Source organism: Hemiscyllium ocellatum, chromosome 32, assembly GCF_020745735.1.
Source record: "Hemiscyllium ocellatum isolate sHemOce1 chromosome 32, sHemOce1.pat.X.cur, whole genome shotgun sequence".
Classification (NCBI taxonomy): domain Eukaryota; kingdom Metazoa; phylum Chordata; class Chondrichthyes; order Orectolobiformes; family Hemiscylliidae; genus Hemiscyllium; species Hemiscyllium ocellatum.
The window spans coordinates 31,337,933-31,358,208 of NC_083432.1; the positions used below are offsets into that span (position 1 = coordinate 31,337,933).

A 20,276-nucleotide genomic window follows, 5' to 3' on the forward strand; every position below is an offset into this window, starting at 1 on the left:
CAAAGTCGAAACATTTATAGAACTCACCTTCCTCGCCTCAGTTAAATCGTCAAAACAGATGAAAGTTTACCCTGGTGTAGCCCATCTGCAAATAACAAAACGTTTGTCTACTGCATTCTGTAAGTTTTGAAAGTTTAAGAGATCCACGTCTAGTGCTGATTTGTTTTCAGCGCGATTAACTGCTTTGCCTCCCCCCACCCAGATGGTGGCTGAACATCTCAGTGCCCACATTCAATGTTGCTAATGTTGTGGCAGTATCATGTCAAGCGTAGAACTGATGCAAAACACATTTGGCATAATTATCCACAAAGGAACTCAACCCATGTTTAAGGTTCATTTACCTTCTGCTTTCTACAAAATTCCTTGATAAGTTTTTTTTAATGGATCCTAGCTTTATTTTAAGCAAAAACATAAAATACAGAAATTGCATTCTCCGTCAGAACTGCTGTGGGATAACAGCCCCCGTTCATCGATGTCTCATCGTCCAGTGGGATTCACGAGGAATGACAGTGAAAACCTAATTGGAAGTTTACATTTTTTTTTCGGGGCCAATATTAACTCTAATCTACATAACAACAGGCAGAATCAAAATCAAATCTAGTGCAGTTAAGATAAATTCAGGTACAGCTAGGGTTATGCTAAGGTTCGCGTTTGACTGGATGCAAACTTTAAAATCGAAACCAATTTCTTTTGCTGGCAGTTTTTGGATCTGTGCTGGAAGGTAGCGATTTCCAGGCTTCCAAGGTTTGCTTGGATTGAATTTAATGCAATGAAATGAAGCAGAACTGCGGATGCTGGAAATCTGAAACACGAGCACAAACTGTGGGGCGAAAGCAGAGTTAACATTGACCTGCTAAGTTTCTCCAGCAATTTTTCTTTTAGTGGGAATTTAACACAGTTGCGTGATTTCCCATCGTAAATCAAGCAGCTAAGCACTCGATGTTGGATTACTTAAGTGAATCAAAAGTTTGTTTTTTTCTATTAGAGACGAAACCTACCAGAGCACTGGACTGTAACTTCTGGGCTTTGTCAGATTTGCAAATTCAGCGGCAGGTTTTTGTACAAAGTGAAAACTGGTCGAATTTTTTTTAAAAATGGACACGTGCAGCAAAAGTAACACCGCAGTTTTCAAGGTTTGATAGAATTCTTGGTTTAAAATGTTGATTTATGGGAGAAGTGAAAAATGATCGGCAAAATAGCTTGTTTCGGCCAGTGAATTATCCAAACAAGGCACTTAGAAAGCAACATTGCAACAAATCGTAATTTTAAAAGATGAAATGTAGACATGCAGGCTTTCATACACATTATCTCCCTGTCCCCCCCCCCCCCATTAATGTATGCATGGATTAAAATGATTGGAGTAGGATTCAAATATCTTGGAAATGAATCACGAATGTCAATTCTAATATTCGTCTGTTTGTTCCTTCCTGTCTACATGCACTGGAGAGGGGGGCGGATTTTATGAGTTTTACGGATGAGAAGCTATCTTGTCAGGGCCGGAGGGAAGCAAGGAAAGTGAGTGGAAATCGATTTTTTCAATAACTCATGAATGCAAAAAAAAAGTCTCAAGGAGGTGGCGACAAAGGAATCCGCCTCCCTCGTGGTCTCAGAACCGCATATATAAAAAGGAGCAGGAAATTCTGGGCAGCTTCAGAACACAACTGAACACGGCTGTGCATCGGGGAGAACTGACACACACTAGGATTTTCTCTGATCGGCAAGACATCCAGACAATAGACAATGTAAGTACAACAGTATCCAATTCGAATTTGCAAGTAGGTTAATGCTGCCTCTTTCTACCTCTCTACCCCGTTCAACTTCCACAGAAATGATGTTAAGATTTATTTTGACAGCGTAGGCGGCAGACGCAAGCAGTAGGAGAGATAGAAACTTTAAAGAGTGCAACTTCACATCGGAAGAGAGAGGCTTGGTGGTTTTGGAGCTCTAACTGTTGCTAAAGTGCAACAGAGAATTCCTGAGGAAGTGCTGGAGAAGCTCTCTTCAGCATCTGTGCAGAGAAAGGTGCTGCCCAGACCTGCTGAGTTTCTCCGGCGCATTCTGTTTTTTGATTCAATAGTGCTGCTGTCATTTGAAGAGCTGTCAGGTAGTAGATTCTGATTTTTGCTGTAACTATAATGTGTGAGATAGACGTGAACACGAAATCCAATTGACTACCAGAATGAAACATCAAAAATACTTGCAGTAAACATCCATGCTGAATGAACTACACTGTTTTAGGATAAAAGTGTTTGGCAAAGCTCTTTTGATTTGGATTGCTTAAAAAAAACACTGCATTATTGCTTGAAAACCAAAAAGGTTTACCAGACACTTTCATTTGAAGGGCCCATTTTATAGCAAGTACAATTACAAGAATTATTTGACCTAATGCCTTTTTAATGGAATGATTTGCGATGGTTTAACTTGTTTGCAGTATTTGAGTCTTTTGTGTTGCTCTTGCAGAACTTGAAAGGTAAAAAGGGATCCCAGTTAACATACCTGAGATTTCCACATAATTAAGTTTCCAAACCTAACTATACCTGAATCACAAGTGATTGCAAGTGAGACTAGCGCAGACCTATATGTTTGGAGTCACAGTTCACTCACCAAACTCCACCACATGATTCAGTATTATATATTAGCTTGATTCCACAAGGAATGTTAATATATTTCATAAGGCAGCAAATAAGGGAATGATAGAAAATGGATAATTTTGTATTGTAAGTCAGGGATCTTTGACTGAGTTGACTTTCCTAGTTAATTTCAATATTGGCATTGTTGTCATCTACTCTAATGACACAGGTCTAAAGAATTCATATGGAGAATTAAAACAGAGGAGTCAGAAACATCAGTAATGACAATGATCTAATTCATACAGATCAACAGAAAATGAGGAAAATCACTGAAGCCTTTAATCCTCAAAGTGTTGGAACCAAAAGGTAGATAGTGTTGATAATTTATGGTTGATTTAAAATCATCAAAATATTTATATCCACTATTTGTTCACCCAGATGCTAATGTGTTACTAATTCTCATCTCTCCTTTAGTACAGTCATATCTACAAGTGCTCAGTTGTATGATGTTTAATTACAAATTAAATATTTTCATTTTCTTTTCCTTACAATCAGACTGATAGGTGTTTCGAACATACTCTGTATGGTTTACGGGTATTAGTCTTAAATGTTAATTGTCACAAATAGAATTTCTCAATTGGTGTTAATGTACTAATGGTCAACTTCATCAGATTGTTGATCCCCTTTTCCAAGCTTCTGTTTATCCCCCTCTTATTTTTGAAAGTGTTTTGTTTTTGTGTAGGTGCCTCACATTACTGGCCGAATTCATGGATTTATAAATTTTCTTACTAGATTGAAACATCATGTATTCTCTTTAAATATTTGTATTGATGTCAAACACATACACATTTAATTTGCAACCTTACACACTATACAATAATCAAATATTGCACATTTTCAGGTAATTAAACCAAACAAGCCTCAAGACATGTGCTCTTTCCTCTAGTTTTTTTTAATGCACTTTCCTTTCAATCTATCCATTGAATCAGCAAAGTTTTGATGATTTCCAAATCTGTTTCTGGATTGATTGTTCATAGACTCAATAACAGAGACTTCTCCCTTGACCTCATTCAGGTTTTCTGTCTTTTGTTGACAGCTTCTTTCTGCAACAGTCACTTCTCTTCTTCATTCCCCACACCCCCTAGTGACCATCTGCTTCATACATCTCCCCTCGAAACTGTATATCCCACTACACATTCTCAGTTGTGTTTCTGTGCCAATAAAGATCAAGGCCACTCTAATCTAATTTGCATTTGTATTTGCATATTTGTATTTGCAGAAACATTCTATTTTGTTCAAAAAGCGGACAATTTGTAGGCAGTGAGTCCATGTGACATTTTATCAATTCCTACGTTGGAAATAGAACCAATCTGACTCAAGGTTGGGATACAGATAGACTCTAACTTCACACCTTTAATGCATTGCCTGAGCTGAGATGTCACCTTTTTTAATAAAACCTTCAGTTATCTCGGAAATGTGACGAAAGAAGTTCTGGGAGTTACATATTAATGAATCAAAACCTGCAATCCCATTCGAAGTGTTTGAAGCCTTCACAGCAATCTAGGTTTGTTCAATACATCATGTCAGTTGTATGACACATGAATCTTTTACTTTAAGTTCTGTGTCCTATGATCCTGCCCCACGAGCTACCTGACTAAGAAGCAGCGCTCTGAAAGTTTGTACCTCTAAATAAACCTGTTGGACTATAACCTGGTGTTGTGTAATTAATAACTGTAATCAAAATGAGTGAAGTTGCATAAACCATATTTTTTCAAAAGAACCTGAAGTCGTGTATTTTTTTTTCTCAATTTAGAACTCCACACTCAATTTGAATACTCTCTGCGCTCCAGTGAGTACTCACAGTTAAATATGAGAAGCATCATTGAAATTGTTCCAGTACTATAGTGTCATAATATTAATAACATAAATACTTAAATGAGCTTCAAGATAACCTAGACATAGTAAACTATTTATAAACAGTCTTTTGCTGATCCTTTGCCATCTCTTCCTGGCATGTTGCACTGATTGGCTTTTCTTTCCATATGACAGATGGTGGCTGTTCAAAAATCTTGGACAACCCTGATTGCTTTTGCTATCTGTGTGCTGGTGTGCCTCGGGACCTTGGTGGATGCCTATCCTCCCAAACCTGAGAACCCAGGAGAAGATGCACCCCCTGAGGAACTGGCGAAGTACTACTCTGCTCTCAGACATTACATCAATCTCATCACACGGCAGAGGTAAGCTGGAGAGGCACACATCATTGAATATGCAAGATAACAAACAAGTCAGCATCTATTCACACTGCATATTTATAAATCACACTACAGTCAGTTCCTGCTGCAGATCATTAACAGTGCTAACCATTCACGTCATGTGATTGATTTAATTACTCCCTTTGCTATTTAATTAACATGATAGAGTTTTCTTTTAAACAAGCATAAAATTCCACAAGTGCTTAGTGGACAAGGTAACTGCCAAGTGCAAGATGGAACTGTCATTGTCAGTAACCTTCCTTGTACATCAGATGACTGTCGTGTAGCAATTCTGTAGGGGAAGAGGTAGCTTCACTTTTGGCAGACTAGGCCACTTTTAAGGATCTGAATGCAGCACTGTCCTGTACGGTTCAAGCAAGGTTTGGGTTTCATCTGTGGTCAAAGCGAAATTAGCTCTTAAGTGGATTTCCTACATTCTGATGACTTCTGATTGAATGTATCTGTGACTGGACTTTGGGTGAGAACAAAATGAAGTGTAGCTGTGAAGTTTCAAATAGGCTGCCAACACCAGTCAGACTCACACTTCGAATCTGAGCCATTGGCTGAGCCATTTGCAGTGACTGGTGCCTGTGGAGCATGAGTCAGTGAAAAGAAATCAAAATATGTTTAAATCTTATTTTTCACGCAGTGCAACTATACAAGTGCAACCTTTACAAATTGCCTTTGAATTAAGACACTCTCCATTGTAATTTGTAAAACTGATTTCTCTTATTTGGGATCTCTTAAATTCAGGATCCTGGTCCCAGGATTTACATTTACTTCATTTGAAAAGTAATTCATGAAATGAGCACAGAAGTCATAAAACAAAATTGTTTGCTTGCAAATGCAGAGTCAAATAATTGATGCATTTGGATCAACTTACATTTGACATTATTTACAAGCTGTCAAATTATTCACTAATAGTTGCATTAATAAAATTATTCATTCATGACTGACAACGTGCATGGAAAAAACCTATAATGATATATTTACTCCTATTTAGAAAAATACCTTTAAGATTCTCTTATTAGATTGTGGGAATATCAACTAATGTATTTCAGAAATTTACATGATAAGTGTCATTGTGCCAGAGTGGTTTGAATGATGGGTTAGGATATCCGTTGGGTTTTCCCATGCAGGTTTGAATCCTGCCAATTGTGTTTTCTGATCTTGAAGTCTTTAGTTGTTTTGATCAACTAACTCAGATGGTTAGAGCGTGGTGCTAATAACACTAAGGTCATGGGCTCAATCCCCATACTGACCATGACTACAGGCCTCCAACCATGAATGTAGCGTCTGTACTTTCATTTTGGGGTGGCTCAGTGGTTAGCACTGCTGTTTCACAGCACCAGCAACCCAAGTTTGATTCCAGCCTCAGGCGACTGTCTATGTGGAGTTTGCATATTCTTCCCGTCTCTGTGGGTGTTTACTCTCACGGTCAAAAGATGTGCAGGTTAGGTGGATTGGCCATGCTAAATTGCCCACAGTGTCCATGAATGTGCAGCCTAGGTGGGAGAGCCATGGGAAATGTTGGTTTATGAGGTTAAGGGGTGAATTTGGGTGGAATACTCTTTGGAGGGTCGGTGTGGAATAGTTGGGCCGAATGGCCTACTTCCACACTGTAGGAATTCTATAAAGAAAAAAGTGCAAATTCATTTCTAAAAGCCTATAATGTTGGCTTTACATAAACAACATATTAATAACAATTGAAATTAAACATTCTTGTGATAATGTTTAAAGCGAGTGTAGATACAGATGACCCTGTACATTAATGTGTACAGAAAAGACATAAGTCCCATTTAAAAAGCAACTTCTACAAACTCCAGAAGACCTAGAATGCTGTACAATTATTGAAGTATATACGAGATATGGTTCTTGTCGTAATGTAGGAGCCAAGGCAGCTATATTCAGTGGTTAGCATTACCATTTTAAAACATGGAAACTAGTAGCCAGGCACCTCAAAAGCTTGTAAACCAGCAAACCAGCATGTATTTTAAGTAGTGTTCTAAGAACTTGTGAAGTTGTTTTACTTCTAAATTATACTTAACTCCGTAATATGCTCTAATCCACCCTGTTGTATTGAAAAGGGCTATTGTTAGAATCAATCAGGAAGTCTGAGTTGCTATGACAATTGAACTTTTACATGTTTGTTGTAGTGTGGAACTGTAGCTAGTAATTAGAGAGGTTCCACTACTCTATCCATCACACAGCTAATATGAATCTCTCCCACTCTTAACGTGGAAGCATTGGCAGGTTGATAATCAAGCTGTTTGCCCTGTTGGTGGAAACTTCCCTTGGCCATTAAGTCCGAGAGTGGGACTTGAATGTGGACCTTCTGACTCAGAGGCAGGGGTACTACTCACTATGCCTCCCAGTGCACTCACCCAAAATATTAATCTACAATCTTAATATCTTCTCATTCCAGTTATCTGTTTATAATCATATTTTAGTATTTTGGGCATAATTTTCTTGCAGTAACTCCAGTTTACTGATCAAAGACAACAACAATTTTTTATAATACATGTATTTCAGGGGTTTAGAACTCTGCTTTACCTCATAATGCCCAGTGCAGTAAAAGCTCTGTTATATAAACACATTCAAATTTATTATTGCTTTATAGATGCAATATACTTGAAAATGATCTCAATGATTGATCGCTCGGTCCTGATTTTCAACACTGAGCCAATCCTTAAACCAACCAATATATTGTAAAGCTTGACTTATGCTGAACCTCAGTTAATGGCTGGAATAGAAGGTTAGAGTTAATTAAAGTATGACCTTATGCTTTAATTATGTCCCTGCTCCAGTGTTAAACTCTGACTGTCCATTTATTGTATCTTTAATCTTGCACTTGTCAGCAGCTTACTGACCATATCTTCACAGAGGCAGCTTTCTAATGTTATCTTTCAACCAGAGAGCTTCAAAACAATGCATTAAAAATGTAATTACCTGGGTCAAGGTCTTAGAAGAAAGCAATTCACCTGGAAATAAAAATTTAAATGAAGGAAAACTGCAAATATGACATAAAGTTAAATATTCTACAAATGCACAGGATATAATTCAGAAACTTAAAAGAGAATGAAAGATTATATTTTGGGTATACACCTTTTATCAAATCTAGTTGGTTTTCTTTCAAGATACTGACAGACTTGTATTTGAGCATTTTCTGTTCATACCAAACTGCACTGCCTAGTTTGTATAGCTGAGGTGACATTAGAATATTTAATAGGATTGTGGTATTTTCTGAAACATCAAGAAAATTCGACATACTTATGGGTTTGTTTTCCTCATGCTGTTGAACTTGGTGAATTTTCCTAGCTCAGTGTTGGAAATATGGAATTGATTTATCTTTTTTTAGGAGCACTTAGAAACCACTTTGATATTTTAAATAATACGTGAACAGAAATCACAGCACCATTTGAGTAGTGTTTAAGGGGCAGTGGACATTTGCTCTATACAACGTGAAGCGACGGGATGCAGAGAAAGCTCTGATCTCATTTCTCAGTCACTGGTCTTTCAATGTTGTGCAGTAGATTTGCCCTTAAACTTTTCTTTCCTCAATTCCCTCATCTTAATAACAACTTCGCAACCTTAACTTGAATTATTTAATTCCCTCGTACTAGAAAAGGAGAATTAAAGTTTAAACTGATTGAGCCAATTCTTTGTTTCTTTTCCCCCATGTGCTTCACAGCATTTAGATTTTCTGCTTCAACTCAAACATACTTGGAAGAAAATTTCAACATTGTTAGTGATTATAAGTGATAGATTAAAACTCATCACACCTTCCCCCACACACCATATGGTTGTCTCATGAAGGTATTTTCAACTGATGCTCAGAATCTTGAACTGAACTTGAGATACACTGATGAAATTGTCAACTGAATGTTCGAACTTCTCTATGAAAGTTTTGCTTTTCCTTTTGTTATTTTTGGAAGAACCCATTACTGTGTAGGTTACTGCGAGACTGTTATTTGTAATGAGTAAAAGTATTGTCTTAAATTAAAATCCTGGCATCAATATTTGAGAAGTGAGCACTTTCAGTTCTTTCCACACTCTCCTGTCAACACCATGAATGTCCGTTGCAATGTAAAACATACTCTACACTATAACATGAGTTAATCCAAATCTAAAACTAAATGTTCCTGCTGCATCAATTTGATGTTTACATTCTCCCTATTTGATAGTGATTTCTTGTCAGTCATTCTGGTAATTTAGTGGCAACCAATCTGCAATTTATGAGTGAGAACTGCCCCTGTGATCTGTATTAAAATTGAAAAACTAATTTCAAATGTGTTTTTACCATTGGTATCGAGCTAATGGCTGAGTTGAAAGAGACTCTGGACTCCTCAGTCCAGGCTGTGTTAAAGCATGAGACTGAGATGAAAATATTACACACAGGGCCATGCAAGTTATAAATGAAAAAGAACATGAGAAAATACCTTGGGAAGCAATACCCTGGGCATTTAACTGATTAGTATATAGTCTGGACCAAAACGCAGGCACTATAGCTGCGTGAGTAGGGACAGTGAAGTTCAGTAATTGCATTTGGCATATTTTAAAAAATAAGTATTTTTAAATATGCGTCCATTCACTTTCTGATTGTTAACATGCCATTTACTTATTCTTACCATGCGTTACGATTATATATTAAAAGATTCACATATGCCACTATGATATTTAATTGTTGCTCAATACTAACTCGAGTCCCTAAAAGTGGAGGATGTCATCAGAAATTTCTTTGTGGAGTCCCCAGTGTGCAGATAGAGGCCATTCGGTCTGCACTGGCTCTCCAAAGAACAACCCACCCAGACCTGTAACCCCACATTAACTATGGCTAATCTAAGCCAACACATCCACAGACACTACAGGGCAATTTAGCATGGCCAATCCACGTAGCCTGCTTTATCTTTGGATTGTGGGTGTAAACATGGGCACCCAGAGGAAACCCATGCAGACACAGGGAGAACATGCAAGCTCCACACAGACAGTCTCCCAAGACTGGAATTGAATCTGGGTTGCTAGCGCTGTCAGCAGCAATGCTAACCACAGCAATGCTATCCCATTGCCACCCTGCTTTTGCAAAATCAATCTCTGCAAGTGGAACTTATTTCTTACAGAGTCATGTTATCTCAATAGCTCAATCTGAATGTTCACCCTGAAGGAAACTGACATCCTATTGGACAAAAGTGAAACTTCCTATCTCTTGCATTTAGGTTGCGATACTGAAACCAAAATCAAGAATATTTCTTGACAGGATACTGTTAATTAGATTGTTTATATTGATAAGATAATATTTGCATTAACTGCCTACATGCTATAGTGTTTGAATTCAAACACAGAAGGCCTCTGGTCCAAATCTTGCATTATAGAAGTAAGTTTCTCTAGCTCCTGGCTATGTCAAGGAAATATAGTCCCATATTACCATGCATCATCTCAAAAAGAAGCAGCTCAATCCCCTTGAGTTTGAGAGAGATAGTAAATGCAGATTCCAAAATTTCTATTCCTCTCTCCCACTCTATAGGAAGAGTTTGAATTCAAAACCCTGGGAATGCTGAACTCCATTCCCCTCATCCCCAGCTACCATGACATTATAGTTGTGATTCAAGCCACTGATGAGGTTGCAACTAAAAACACTTGGGTACCTACTTAAAATGCTAGCCTAGTTATGTCATCAGCAATACGGCTTCCTTTGAACATCAAGTCAGGGGCGTGTCACACTATCTGGTGCCCAGCATGGTGAGCTGACTCATCACAATGGAGCAAGATAAGTTTCAAACTTCTTTGAAATGCCAGTAGAAGTATGCATGTGACATCTTCCCCACTCCTTTCCAATCACTAACCATGATAACCTTGAAAACTCTCCTTGCACCAGCAGTTGCAGACCATTCTTACAAACTGCAAACTTCCTGCAGCTGCCCAAGTAGTGAATGTAGCTGGTCCCAGGCAGGTCTTGGGAGAAAACCTGATTTCAGATAGGTCTTGGTCTTGAACTCTCTGAGTTCACCACTCAGAAAACATCCTTTCTAACATATCACCCTTTTCTTACAATTTGGGCTCGGGAGTAATGACATTTAAAGAGAAATCCAAGCACCTCATTTTAACCATTTATCCTAAATTCACAAAGGTAACAATTTTTTTTTAAAAAGGTCCAAAGTTTGTTGCATATATAGGACAAATTAAACAAGCAAACACAATCTGCAGTATCTTATAACTGTATTATGTTCTCAAGTTCACTTCTATTTCCCCAAAGAATTCTCTTCAGTTTCATTAGTTTTGAACTTGTTTGCTTATGTTAAAATTACTCATAAGTATGGGTCGCAAAGTGTGACACTGGAAAAGCACGGCAGGTCAGGCAACATCTGAGGAAGATGAGAGTTGATGTTGCAATCATAATCCCTTCACGGGCCTATGCCTGAGACATGAATTCTCCTACTCCTCGGATGCTACCTGACCTGCTGTGCTTTCCTAGCACCACACCTATTGACTTTTGACTCTCCAGCATCTGCACTCTTCACTTTCTCCTAGTTACTCATAAGTATCTGGAGAATTCTCATCAGTCCCATTATTCTCAGAGGTAAAACTTAAATTTACCATCTTTTGGTGAGGAATGGCTCAGTTGCCTGTGCCAATTGTTCTTCAGTACTTTCAACTAACCTGCTTGTTGCTTTCTTTACTGTTAGACTTACTGGGACCAGTGGTGATTTTCCACTATTTTTAAACAAAGTAATCCTCCAGTTCCTATTTCTCTCATTAAATTCAAGCTGAGATTAAGTTTCACCCACATTCTATGCCTTGAATGAGGAAATTAAGTTTCTACTCTCTTACAGAGCAGGCCTGACTAACTGTGATTTTATAGTTTGACTATCTTTCTTCAGTTAGCTGCAAACTGCATAAGGTCCAAAGCTGCAACTAACTCTCAGCAAACACTCAGATAAATTAAAACAAGACAATTTCCTTTATGCTCCATCCATCTCCTCAACAATATAGCCTGCTCTGAGCTGTCCTCAAACTCACCATTAAATTCATCATCTGTCATTTACAATTTAGTTGTTCTGGGATTTGATGAAGTAAATGATTTTAACAGTACTTCAGGATGCACTGCATGCTTTTAAACTAATTCAGCTCTGAATTTCCAAAACATAAAGGTCTCTGGATTGCCTTTCCTTTTAATTTTTTTCATATGATATGGGCATCAGTGGCGAGGCATTTATTTAGCATTGCTAGTTGCCCTGGAGAAGGTGGATGTAAGCTGCCTTCTGTTTTCAAGTCACTGCATGTAGCCCCACAGTTCTGTTAGGGAAGGCGTTCCAGGTTTTTGAACCAGCAGCAATGAAGAAACACTTGATATATTCTCATGTCAGGATAGTGAGAGGCTTGGGGGTGTAATTGCAGGTGGAGGTGTTTTCAAATAACTGCTATTTTTCTAGATGGAAGTAGCCATGGTTCAGAAAGTGTTGTCTATGAACCTCAGCGAATTTATGCTGTAGATGATGCACCACTCCTGCTACTGTTTGCGCTGGTTGTGGAGGGAGTGAATGTTTGTGGATGTGATGCCAATCTGCTCAGTCTTAGATTGTTTTAAGCTTCTTAGTGTTGTTGGAGCTGTTCTCATCCAGATAAGTAGGGAGCATTGGTCTGAATTTGTATGTTTATTTCCGTGCTGAGCAATGGCCAGCCCCAAGGGTAGAATATAACTACCATGGAGTATAAAAATTGGCAAGTCATAGTGTAGCTGTATAGAACTTTAGTTAGCATCCAAGGAGCAGGAAAATCGACGTTTCGGGCATGAGCCCTACTATCCTCATTCCTGAAGGGCTCATGCCCGAAACGTCGATTCTCATGCTCCTTGGATGCTGTCTGACCTGCTGCCGTTTTCCAGCAACACATTTTCAGCTCTGATCTCCAGCATCTGCAGTCCTCACTTTCTCCTAAAACTTCAGTTAGGCCATATTTGGAATATTGCATACATGTCTGGTTGCCACAGTACCAGAAGTATGTGGAGGCTTAATATGGAAAATACCAGATGGATGTTTCCTTTTGTGGACAAGACTAGAACTAGGAGGACACAGCTTAATAATAAAAGGTCTCCCTTTTAAGACAGGGGAAGAATAATAAAAGCATGGAATATGAAAATATTATCTAAGCAGGTCTATTCCTCAAATAGACCATGCACAATCAAAAGGGTAATCTAATCCATTATGAGGACTCTTGTGACAGTGTCCATGTGTCAGTACCATAGTTTGGGTTCAAATCCCATCTGTGCTGGAGCTGTTTAAATAACATGTCTGAGCAAGTTGATTAAAAATATCAATCCAATTCATTACAATGCCTGGAGAACCATTAGTAAAATGTTTCCCAAAGGTAAATCCAGAATATTTATCTCACTATGCAATATTTATTTTTGATCAATTGGTTGCCAAGATGTGTATAAAGTTCAAACTTTCAGGGACTCTTAAAGCGTTTGATGGAAGGCAATTCTTTCGCAAGAAAATGGTGAGAATTTGGAACTAGAATAATTGAGTTAGCTCGAATTTGTATATTAAAAGGGAAGCTAAAGAAATAGGTAAGGAAGAAAGGAATAGAATGATAAGATGAAAGAATGAGAAAAAGCAGAGTGGGAGAAGGCTTGTTTGAAGCATAAAAAACATTGACAAAACTGATTAGCCTGGCCCAGACTGTAAACTATTGTAAAACATTTCGTCATCTGCCTTAAAATCCTCCAAAACATTCACAGAGGAAGTGTCATTGTAACAACTTTTTTCAATAAGAAAATTGTTTAGTTTCAACAGTATTCTTGTTCATTTACAGATATTGCACCCACATACTATGTGCTATAAATATGAGTTAACTCAGCCACATTAGGGAGATTTAAACAATCCATAGATAAGCACATGGATGATGGTGCGATAGAGTAGGGGTATGAGCTTATATTAGTTCACAGGTCAAAGGGCCTGTACTGCGCTGTATTGTTCTATGTTCGATGTTCCAACCACATCTGGTACTTGGTTACTTCATTACATTCTGTCTTGCAAACAATATGCATGTTGAAGGTGGAAAAAATGTTTTATCATAATGCTGGGGAAATGGTTAACAACTAACTTGCAGCTGGCATTTTGAGTCTTTTGGTTGTGGATTTGGATAATTATTCAGTCTCTATTTCTCATTATGAATCCTCTGCCTTTAATAAGAATTGATATTCTTCTAAATATATGCAAAGGCAGTTAAAATGAATGAAGAGACATACATTTCCCACTTACTAATGTTCATATTGATTAAGATATATGGATGCATTTTGTTGGAAATCTGTGAGAATTCCTATTCTAACTTTAGTAGTTCATAAAGTAAGCGCTTACGTGTATTTTGAAATTCTGTTGCTTATTAAACAAAGAAAATTAAAATTTTAGCATTTGACTTGTTTTTTTTTCCCTCTCTCTCTCTCCAATAGATATGGGAAGAGAGATAGTCCGGAAGCTTTGTCAGATTCCCTCTTTGATGATAGCAGGGATCACATTGAGAGGTCAAGGTAAATATAGTTTGGAACAGCGTTTCTCATGTTTGGTCCTCAGTGTCCTACAGGGAAATGATAGGAACTTGTTTGTGCATGCAGACGCATGCAGATCTACTCCATAATTAATGTAAAACCTACAAAGATGATTCACTATCTTTTTGTTTCCAACTTCTTCATCAATTCAATAGTACAAGATTATTCTTTTCAACTGGAGTAATTCTTTCTACTTGGAGAGTAACCTAAAATTACAAAAATTAGCACATTGGTAAAGTAAAAGATTTGATATTGCTGTATGTTGACTGTAATGGGCAGGATGGGAATATTAAGTTTTTAGAAAAGGTGTTTAATGTTGTGAAGATTCATGATAGGCCTGATTGTGAATATTTTAGAAACCAGAAAAGTTTGATGAAGTTCAAAAACGAGGAGAAATCAGAAGTTGAGAGAAAATCACGAAGAAAAGTAATAGAAAAAAATAGTTGAAGTAAACATTGACCCCTTAGAAAATAAGAATGGGGAGTTAAGAAAATAGCTGAGACTTTGAGCAAGTATTTTGCGTCTGTTTCATGGTATATGATGCTAAAAGTATCCCAATAGTACAGGAAAATTAATGGGCAAAATGGAGGGGAAAGTATCAAAAATGAGACTGGGCAATAATTCCCTTGGCCCTGAGACCCTGAATCAAATTGTCTTAAAATAAATGGCTGCAGGGAAAATGGATGTAGTGGTTGTAACTTTCTAAAAATGTTAGAGCTTCTAGAAAGGTGCCAGTGGATTGGCAATCAGCAAATGTGCTGCTGCTCTTAAAGGAGGGAGGGAGACAGAAACAGGAAACTATAAGCCAATTCACCCAATGTCAGTTACTGGGAAAAGTGTTGGAATCCAATCAAACAAAGCAGTGGCTGAATATCTACAAATGGAGTTTGTGATCCTATCATGTGACACCATTTTGCACATGTGCAGACGGGACCAGATGATCTTAACTAATGACTGCTAGCATAACAGGCTAGAAAATGTTCAGCATAAAATAATGCAACCTTTGTAGTTATTCGTATGGATTTAGGCTTCATAGTCACAAAAGCATTTGCTTGTAAACCTTCTAACCCACTACACCTCAGTACCCACTTCACAGGAAGGTAGAGGCCTTCCAGTTTCTGGTTTAACCCTCATTAAATTACATTCTAGATCCTCCTAAATGAACCCTCATTAGACTACATTCTATCCCTTTGTAAACATGGAAGCCTTGTTGACTGAAAAAGAATCAAATTAAATTTTATTTTCTTTCCTCACATGCTGGGAGAGGCAAGATGTGATCGTGGAGTTATTAGCTAAATCCTAACAATCAGCTACCAAAGTGCTATTTTAAGAAACAATCTCATTTGCATTTGAAGGATATAATATGAACTACTATAGGGTGACTAGAAGGCTCCATTCTCACAGTCCAGAGGATTAAAACATTTGTGATCAGAATACTTAACATTGCAAGGGCTACTCTTGAATTTCTATCCTGTGAAATATATTAGCAGAGCCATCTCGATTAAAGGCAGTTACAGCATTGTAATGACATAGCCCTGCAGCACTCTAATTCTGCACATGTGCATCTGAGAAAGGGTCACTCAATCCAAAACATTAACCCTGATTTCTCTCCGCAGGTTCAGCCAAACCTGCTGAGCTTTTCCAGCAAATTCTATTTTTGCATCATTGGTCCACCCAATAGGACAGTTGGCCTTAACCATTCCCATTAAGAAAATCATCACAAACTCAAGTAATGTCAACATTGTTTTATGAAAGGGAATTGTATTTGTCAAATTTATTGGACTTTGTTGAGACAAGCAAATGCATTAAGGTGAGTCAAAAGATTAGGTGCCATGTGGACTGCTGGGGTCACAACTGTTTACTTTAAATTACTTGAACAAAGGCACAAAATCTATTATAATCAAATATTCTGGCAAGACAAAGCTGGATGTAAAAACAAACAAGGAGGAGGACACATTGGACATTACACACCCCTGTTGGATGTTTGTTTGGCTAGGCTGCAAGTAAAATGGATTGTATGATCATCTCACCCATCTTGAAGGACACCACCCCCCATGCACACACACATAACACAGAAGGTTGGCAGCTGCAAAATTTATTAACCTGCCTACCAAATGCAAATAACCAATTGAGGATCAAAAAAGCATGCTAATTAGAGAAAACTGTGGACTTTCCCACTCAGATCCTGTTTGAAATGCCAACAGGCACTTAATGTAATTGCACCCAAATTGGCAAAAATGCATCAGACTTCTGTCCACAGCTGCAGTTTGTATCAGATATGGGAGGAATTTCATGAAGTTAGACATCATTATTTTTAACTGACCACTCTTTTTAGTTTCTGCTGAGTGATTAAGACTAGAATCAATCTGTTTTTACATTAATAAAACCCAACCTTCTCGAAAACAGGGTGTCAGGAGTAGTTGCCAAATTAATGTTTGATTAGACTAGCTTTTCAAAACTTTGACATAGGAAAATATTTGAAGGGCTGGAGGTAGAAAGACACATGCATCATTCTTCTTCCTCACAGAACAATGTGCAGTGTTTTTCTGTTCAGTTCAACAGAGCTCAAAATAGCTGTTGTTCATTAACCAATAAAATAGAATATTGTAAGGTCCATTAAGGTGACAATGATTCAGCAATGAGTAATGATATTAAAAGCTGCAAATTAATTATAATATAAAATAATACAATTTGCTTAATGAGATTGTTTCTTAAAATAGCACTTTGGTAGCTGATTGTTAGGATTTAGCTAATTACCCCACTATGCAAGACTGCATTCCTATATCATATTGTGTTACCTGGTAGTAGAATTGAGATACTACCTCTTTCTGAATTGCTGGTTGCTGATCATCTCTGTTGGTGGAACTTAATACATCTATCCCTTCCCCAACATCGCCTTGTCAGGGGAATTGAGGTGGTAGGTGAGCCATTGATTAGTTGGGAAAATACAGGTTGGCAATCCCATCACCTTCCTACCTCACTTTGGTTAACTCCAGGATGGGAACACTTGTGGATGCGTCTCTCACCCAAGCCTAGTCAAGGATCTTAAGTGGTCTCCCATTTGTGTGTGAAATCCCAGATATCCAAATTAAACCTTGGCCAGTGTTTCAAAATTCAGATTCCATCAATTTAAACTTCAAATGACACCAGTAACCATTACTGATTACAGCTTCAGGAGATTCACACAGCTTAAAAAAAATCACTTTGTCTTAGAATTGAAAAACAAATTTGCTAATTCAACTGAAGCTCAATTAGGACTCATCCAGTTTCATGTATCTATATTAATTTAACAGTTCATTTGACGTAATCACATTTTGATGATAAATATATGGACTAAACTGAAACAAATTTGAATGTGAACCCATATTAAGATTAAAGAAGAAGATTTTATATTTAATTTCATTGCTGTGTATTTGTACGCTAAATTAGCACAGTTAATCATTTTGCGTGCTTTGTGATGTTACTTTCTAACCCAATCTCAGCTTTTAATTATTCACCTTTTCTAGAATCCAGTTTTTATTCTCATTTCTTATTTGTTCTGATTCTTTTTCTCCTCTTTTCTCTTGTTTTCTAACCCTTGTGAATTCCTAGTTTGATGGGTTAACAGAGCTCTAAAATAATGCTCACTGCTATATTTTATCAAAATAATTGAAGAAACAAAAGGTCAACTTCCAGGAAAATCTTAAGAAGAAAATTACATTTTATTTTATTGAGAATCCCAAATGAAGAGCACACTGTGGGTAAAAATTGTTGGAGAAATGACAAATAAGTCAAGGAATAATGGCTGGGTAACATAACAAGTTCCTTGAGGTGCTGAGAATGAATGAATGTTAGTTGGATGAGTCATGATTCAAACACAGTGAAGTTACAAAGAACAGGAGTTCATGTAAAATGGCATAATGGGAGTTTGGTATAGACAATCATATCTACCTCCTTAAAATGCAATTAATTATGCCAAAATTTTAAATTGATAGCTTTTTCAACTAGACAGAGTTTTGAGCTGACATGCTCTATCGTGTAATTGACTTATAAAGTCAAGGAAGATAGCAATCGAAATATAAAAACATGTCAGTGGTATACATGCCCATAACATTTTGTTAGACTTGTTGCCTATTTTCCAGTACTTCTCAGCATAATTGATATTATTACGCTTACCCTGTAATTTGGCCATAATGTCAAATTTGCATTCATCAAATTGTTTTCTCAATAATGAACAAGAGCAAGTTAATCTATACACCAGACAAAAATCCTGCATAGTCTTGAAAATCTTACAATGCATCTTAGTCAAAAGTTTGGCTTTTTTACTGTTTCCCTCATTTAAAAAAATCCGATATTAACCAGTACTTAACGTAAGTAAAATCTAATGCATGTACTCAATTAATTTTATCAGCTTCATTATCACTTTCCACAGATACGATGATTCTTTGATGTGGTGATCCCATCTCTTTGTACCTTGTCTACCTTTTGTGTCTTTGCGTTTTAATTATGGTGCAGAAGGACCTGACTTCTAAAGAATTATGTGAAGACTACACCAAACCAAAAGGATCACTGCATGCAAACCTTTTTCATGCATTGAGAAACCATTGAAGCTTTTTATGTGGCAGACAATTGTACATAATTTATTGTTAAATATAATATATGGCAATCACGAATCAAAATGTGGGGTCTTTCTGAGAAGAATCTTTTGTTTGTATTGTAAAGATGTTTATGTGCAATTAAAGTTTGATGGATGAATCAACTTTGCAAAAGGATGTCTGTGCTTCTGTGAAATTAAATGTTTATTTCCTGGGGAGGATGGACTACACAACATTGAAAGATCTGGCATTTGTGCAATGCCCTTCAGGATTTCAGAGCTTTCTAATGTGCTTCACAGCTCATGAATTAGTTTTGAAAGCTAGTCACTACTACAAACAGGAAATACCACAGACAATTTGCATACACCAAACTCACTTATGGGATGAGGGTGTTGCTGGCTAGGCCAGTATTTATTCCTCATCCCTAATTACCCAGAGGATAGTTTGGAATCAATCACATTGCTATGGGTCTGGAGTCCATGTAGGCCATTCTAAGTAAGGATGCCAGTTTCCTTCCCAGAAGGACATTAGTGAGCCAGATGAGTGTTTCCCAACAATCAACAATGGATTCAATGTCATCATTAGACTCTGAATTCCAGATATTTATTGAATTCAAATTCTACCATCTGACTTGGGGCGGGATTTGAACCCTGGTCCTCGGAACATTATCTGGATCTCCATTAACAGTCCAGCAATAATACCTCTTGACCATTGCCTCCCTGTTAACTGCTCATTAATTTTAGCAATGCAGATTTGAGGCATAAATATTACTTAGGAAAACTTTAAAGAGCTTACTTACTCTTCAAATAGTGTTGTGAGCTTGGACCTGAGTTTATTACTCAGTTTAATACCTCACCAAAAGGATGGTGCCTTCAACAGTGCAGCACTCATGGTGTTGGAGAATCAGCATCAATTTTGTTCACAAACGTTGCGATAGAAACTAGAAAGCATAACCTTTTGGCTTAGGCAAGCAAGTGCCTTAGAAATAAAGCCATGGCTGATAACACAATCTGGCATTTTCTCACTGTGTGGTGGATTTGAATATAAACCGTGTTCGACTATTTGTGTGCCACTTGTTAAATGCATTCTCTGCAAATTATTTATGTTGTATGCTTAAAGAAGATTGTTAAAACTCCTGAGCTGGGGAATTGTTAATATTTTAACATACGCTCTGACAGAAGGAGCGAGTCAGCTGGTTTTTGTACAATACATTGCTGATGTATTCCAGGGGGTAGAGGTGCTATTTTGAATTAATTGCTTTCAGTAGGAAATTTCCTTGCAATGCTTGAAATAATACAGCCAGCACTACACAAACTTTCTAACAGTTGCGCATTCATTC

General features: G+C 37.4%; 1 protein-coding gene across 1 annotated transcript; it reads left to right on the top strand.

The window, feature by feature from the left end:
- The first annotated feature begins 1,672 nt into the window (after window positions 1-1,672).
- Window positions 1,673-18,895, top strand: LOC132831049 (peptide YY-like). Its single transcript, XM_060849102.1, has 4 exons — window positions 1,673-1,742; window positions 4,620-4,807; window positions 14,268-14,345; window positions 18,775-18,895. The coding sequence occupies exons 2-4, from the start codon at window positions 4,620-4,622 to the stop codon at window positions 18,797-18,799; spliced, it is 291 nt and encodes a 96-aa protein (XP_060705085.1). The 5' UTR covers window positions 1,673-1,742; the 3' UTR covers window positions 18,800-18,895.
- The last annotated feature ends 1,381 nt before the right edge of the window (window positions 18,896-20,276 follow it).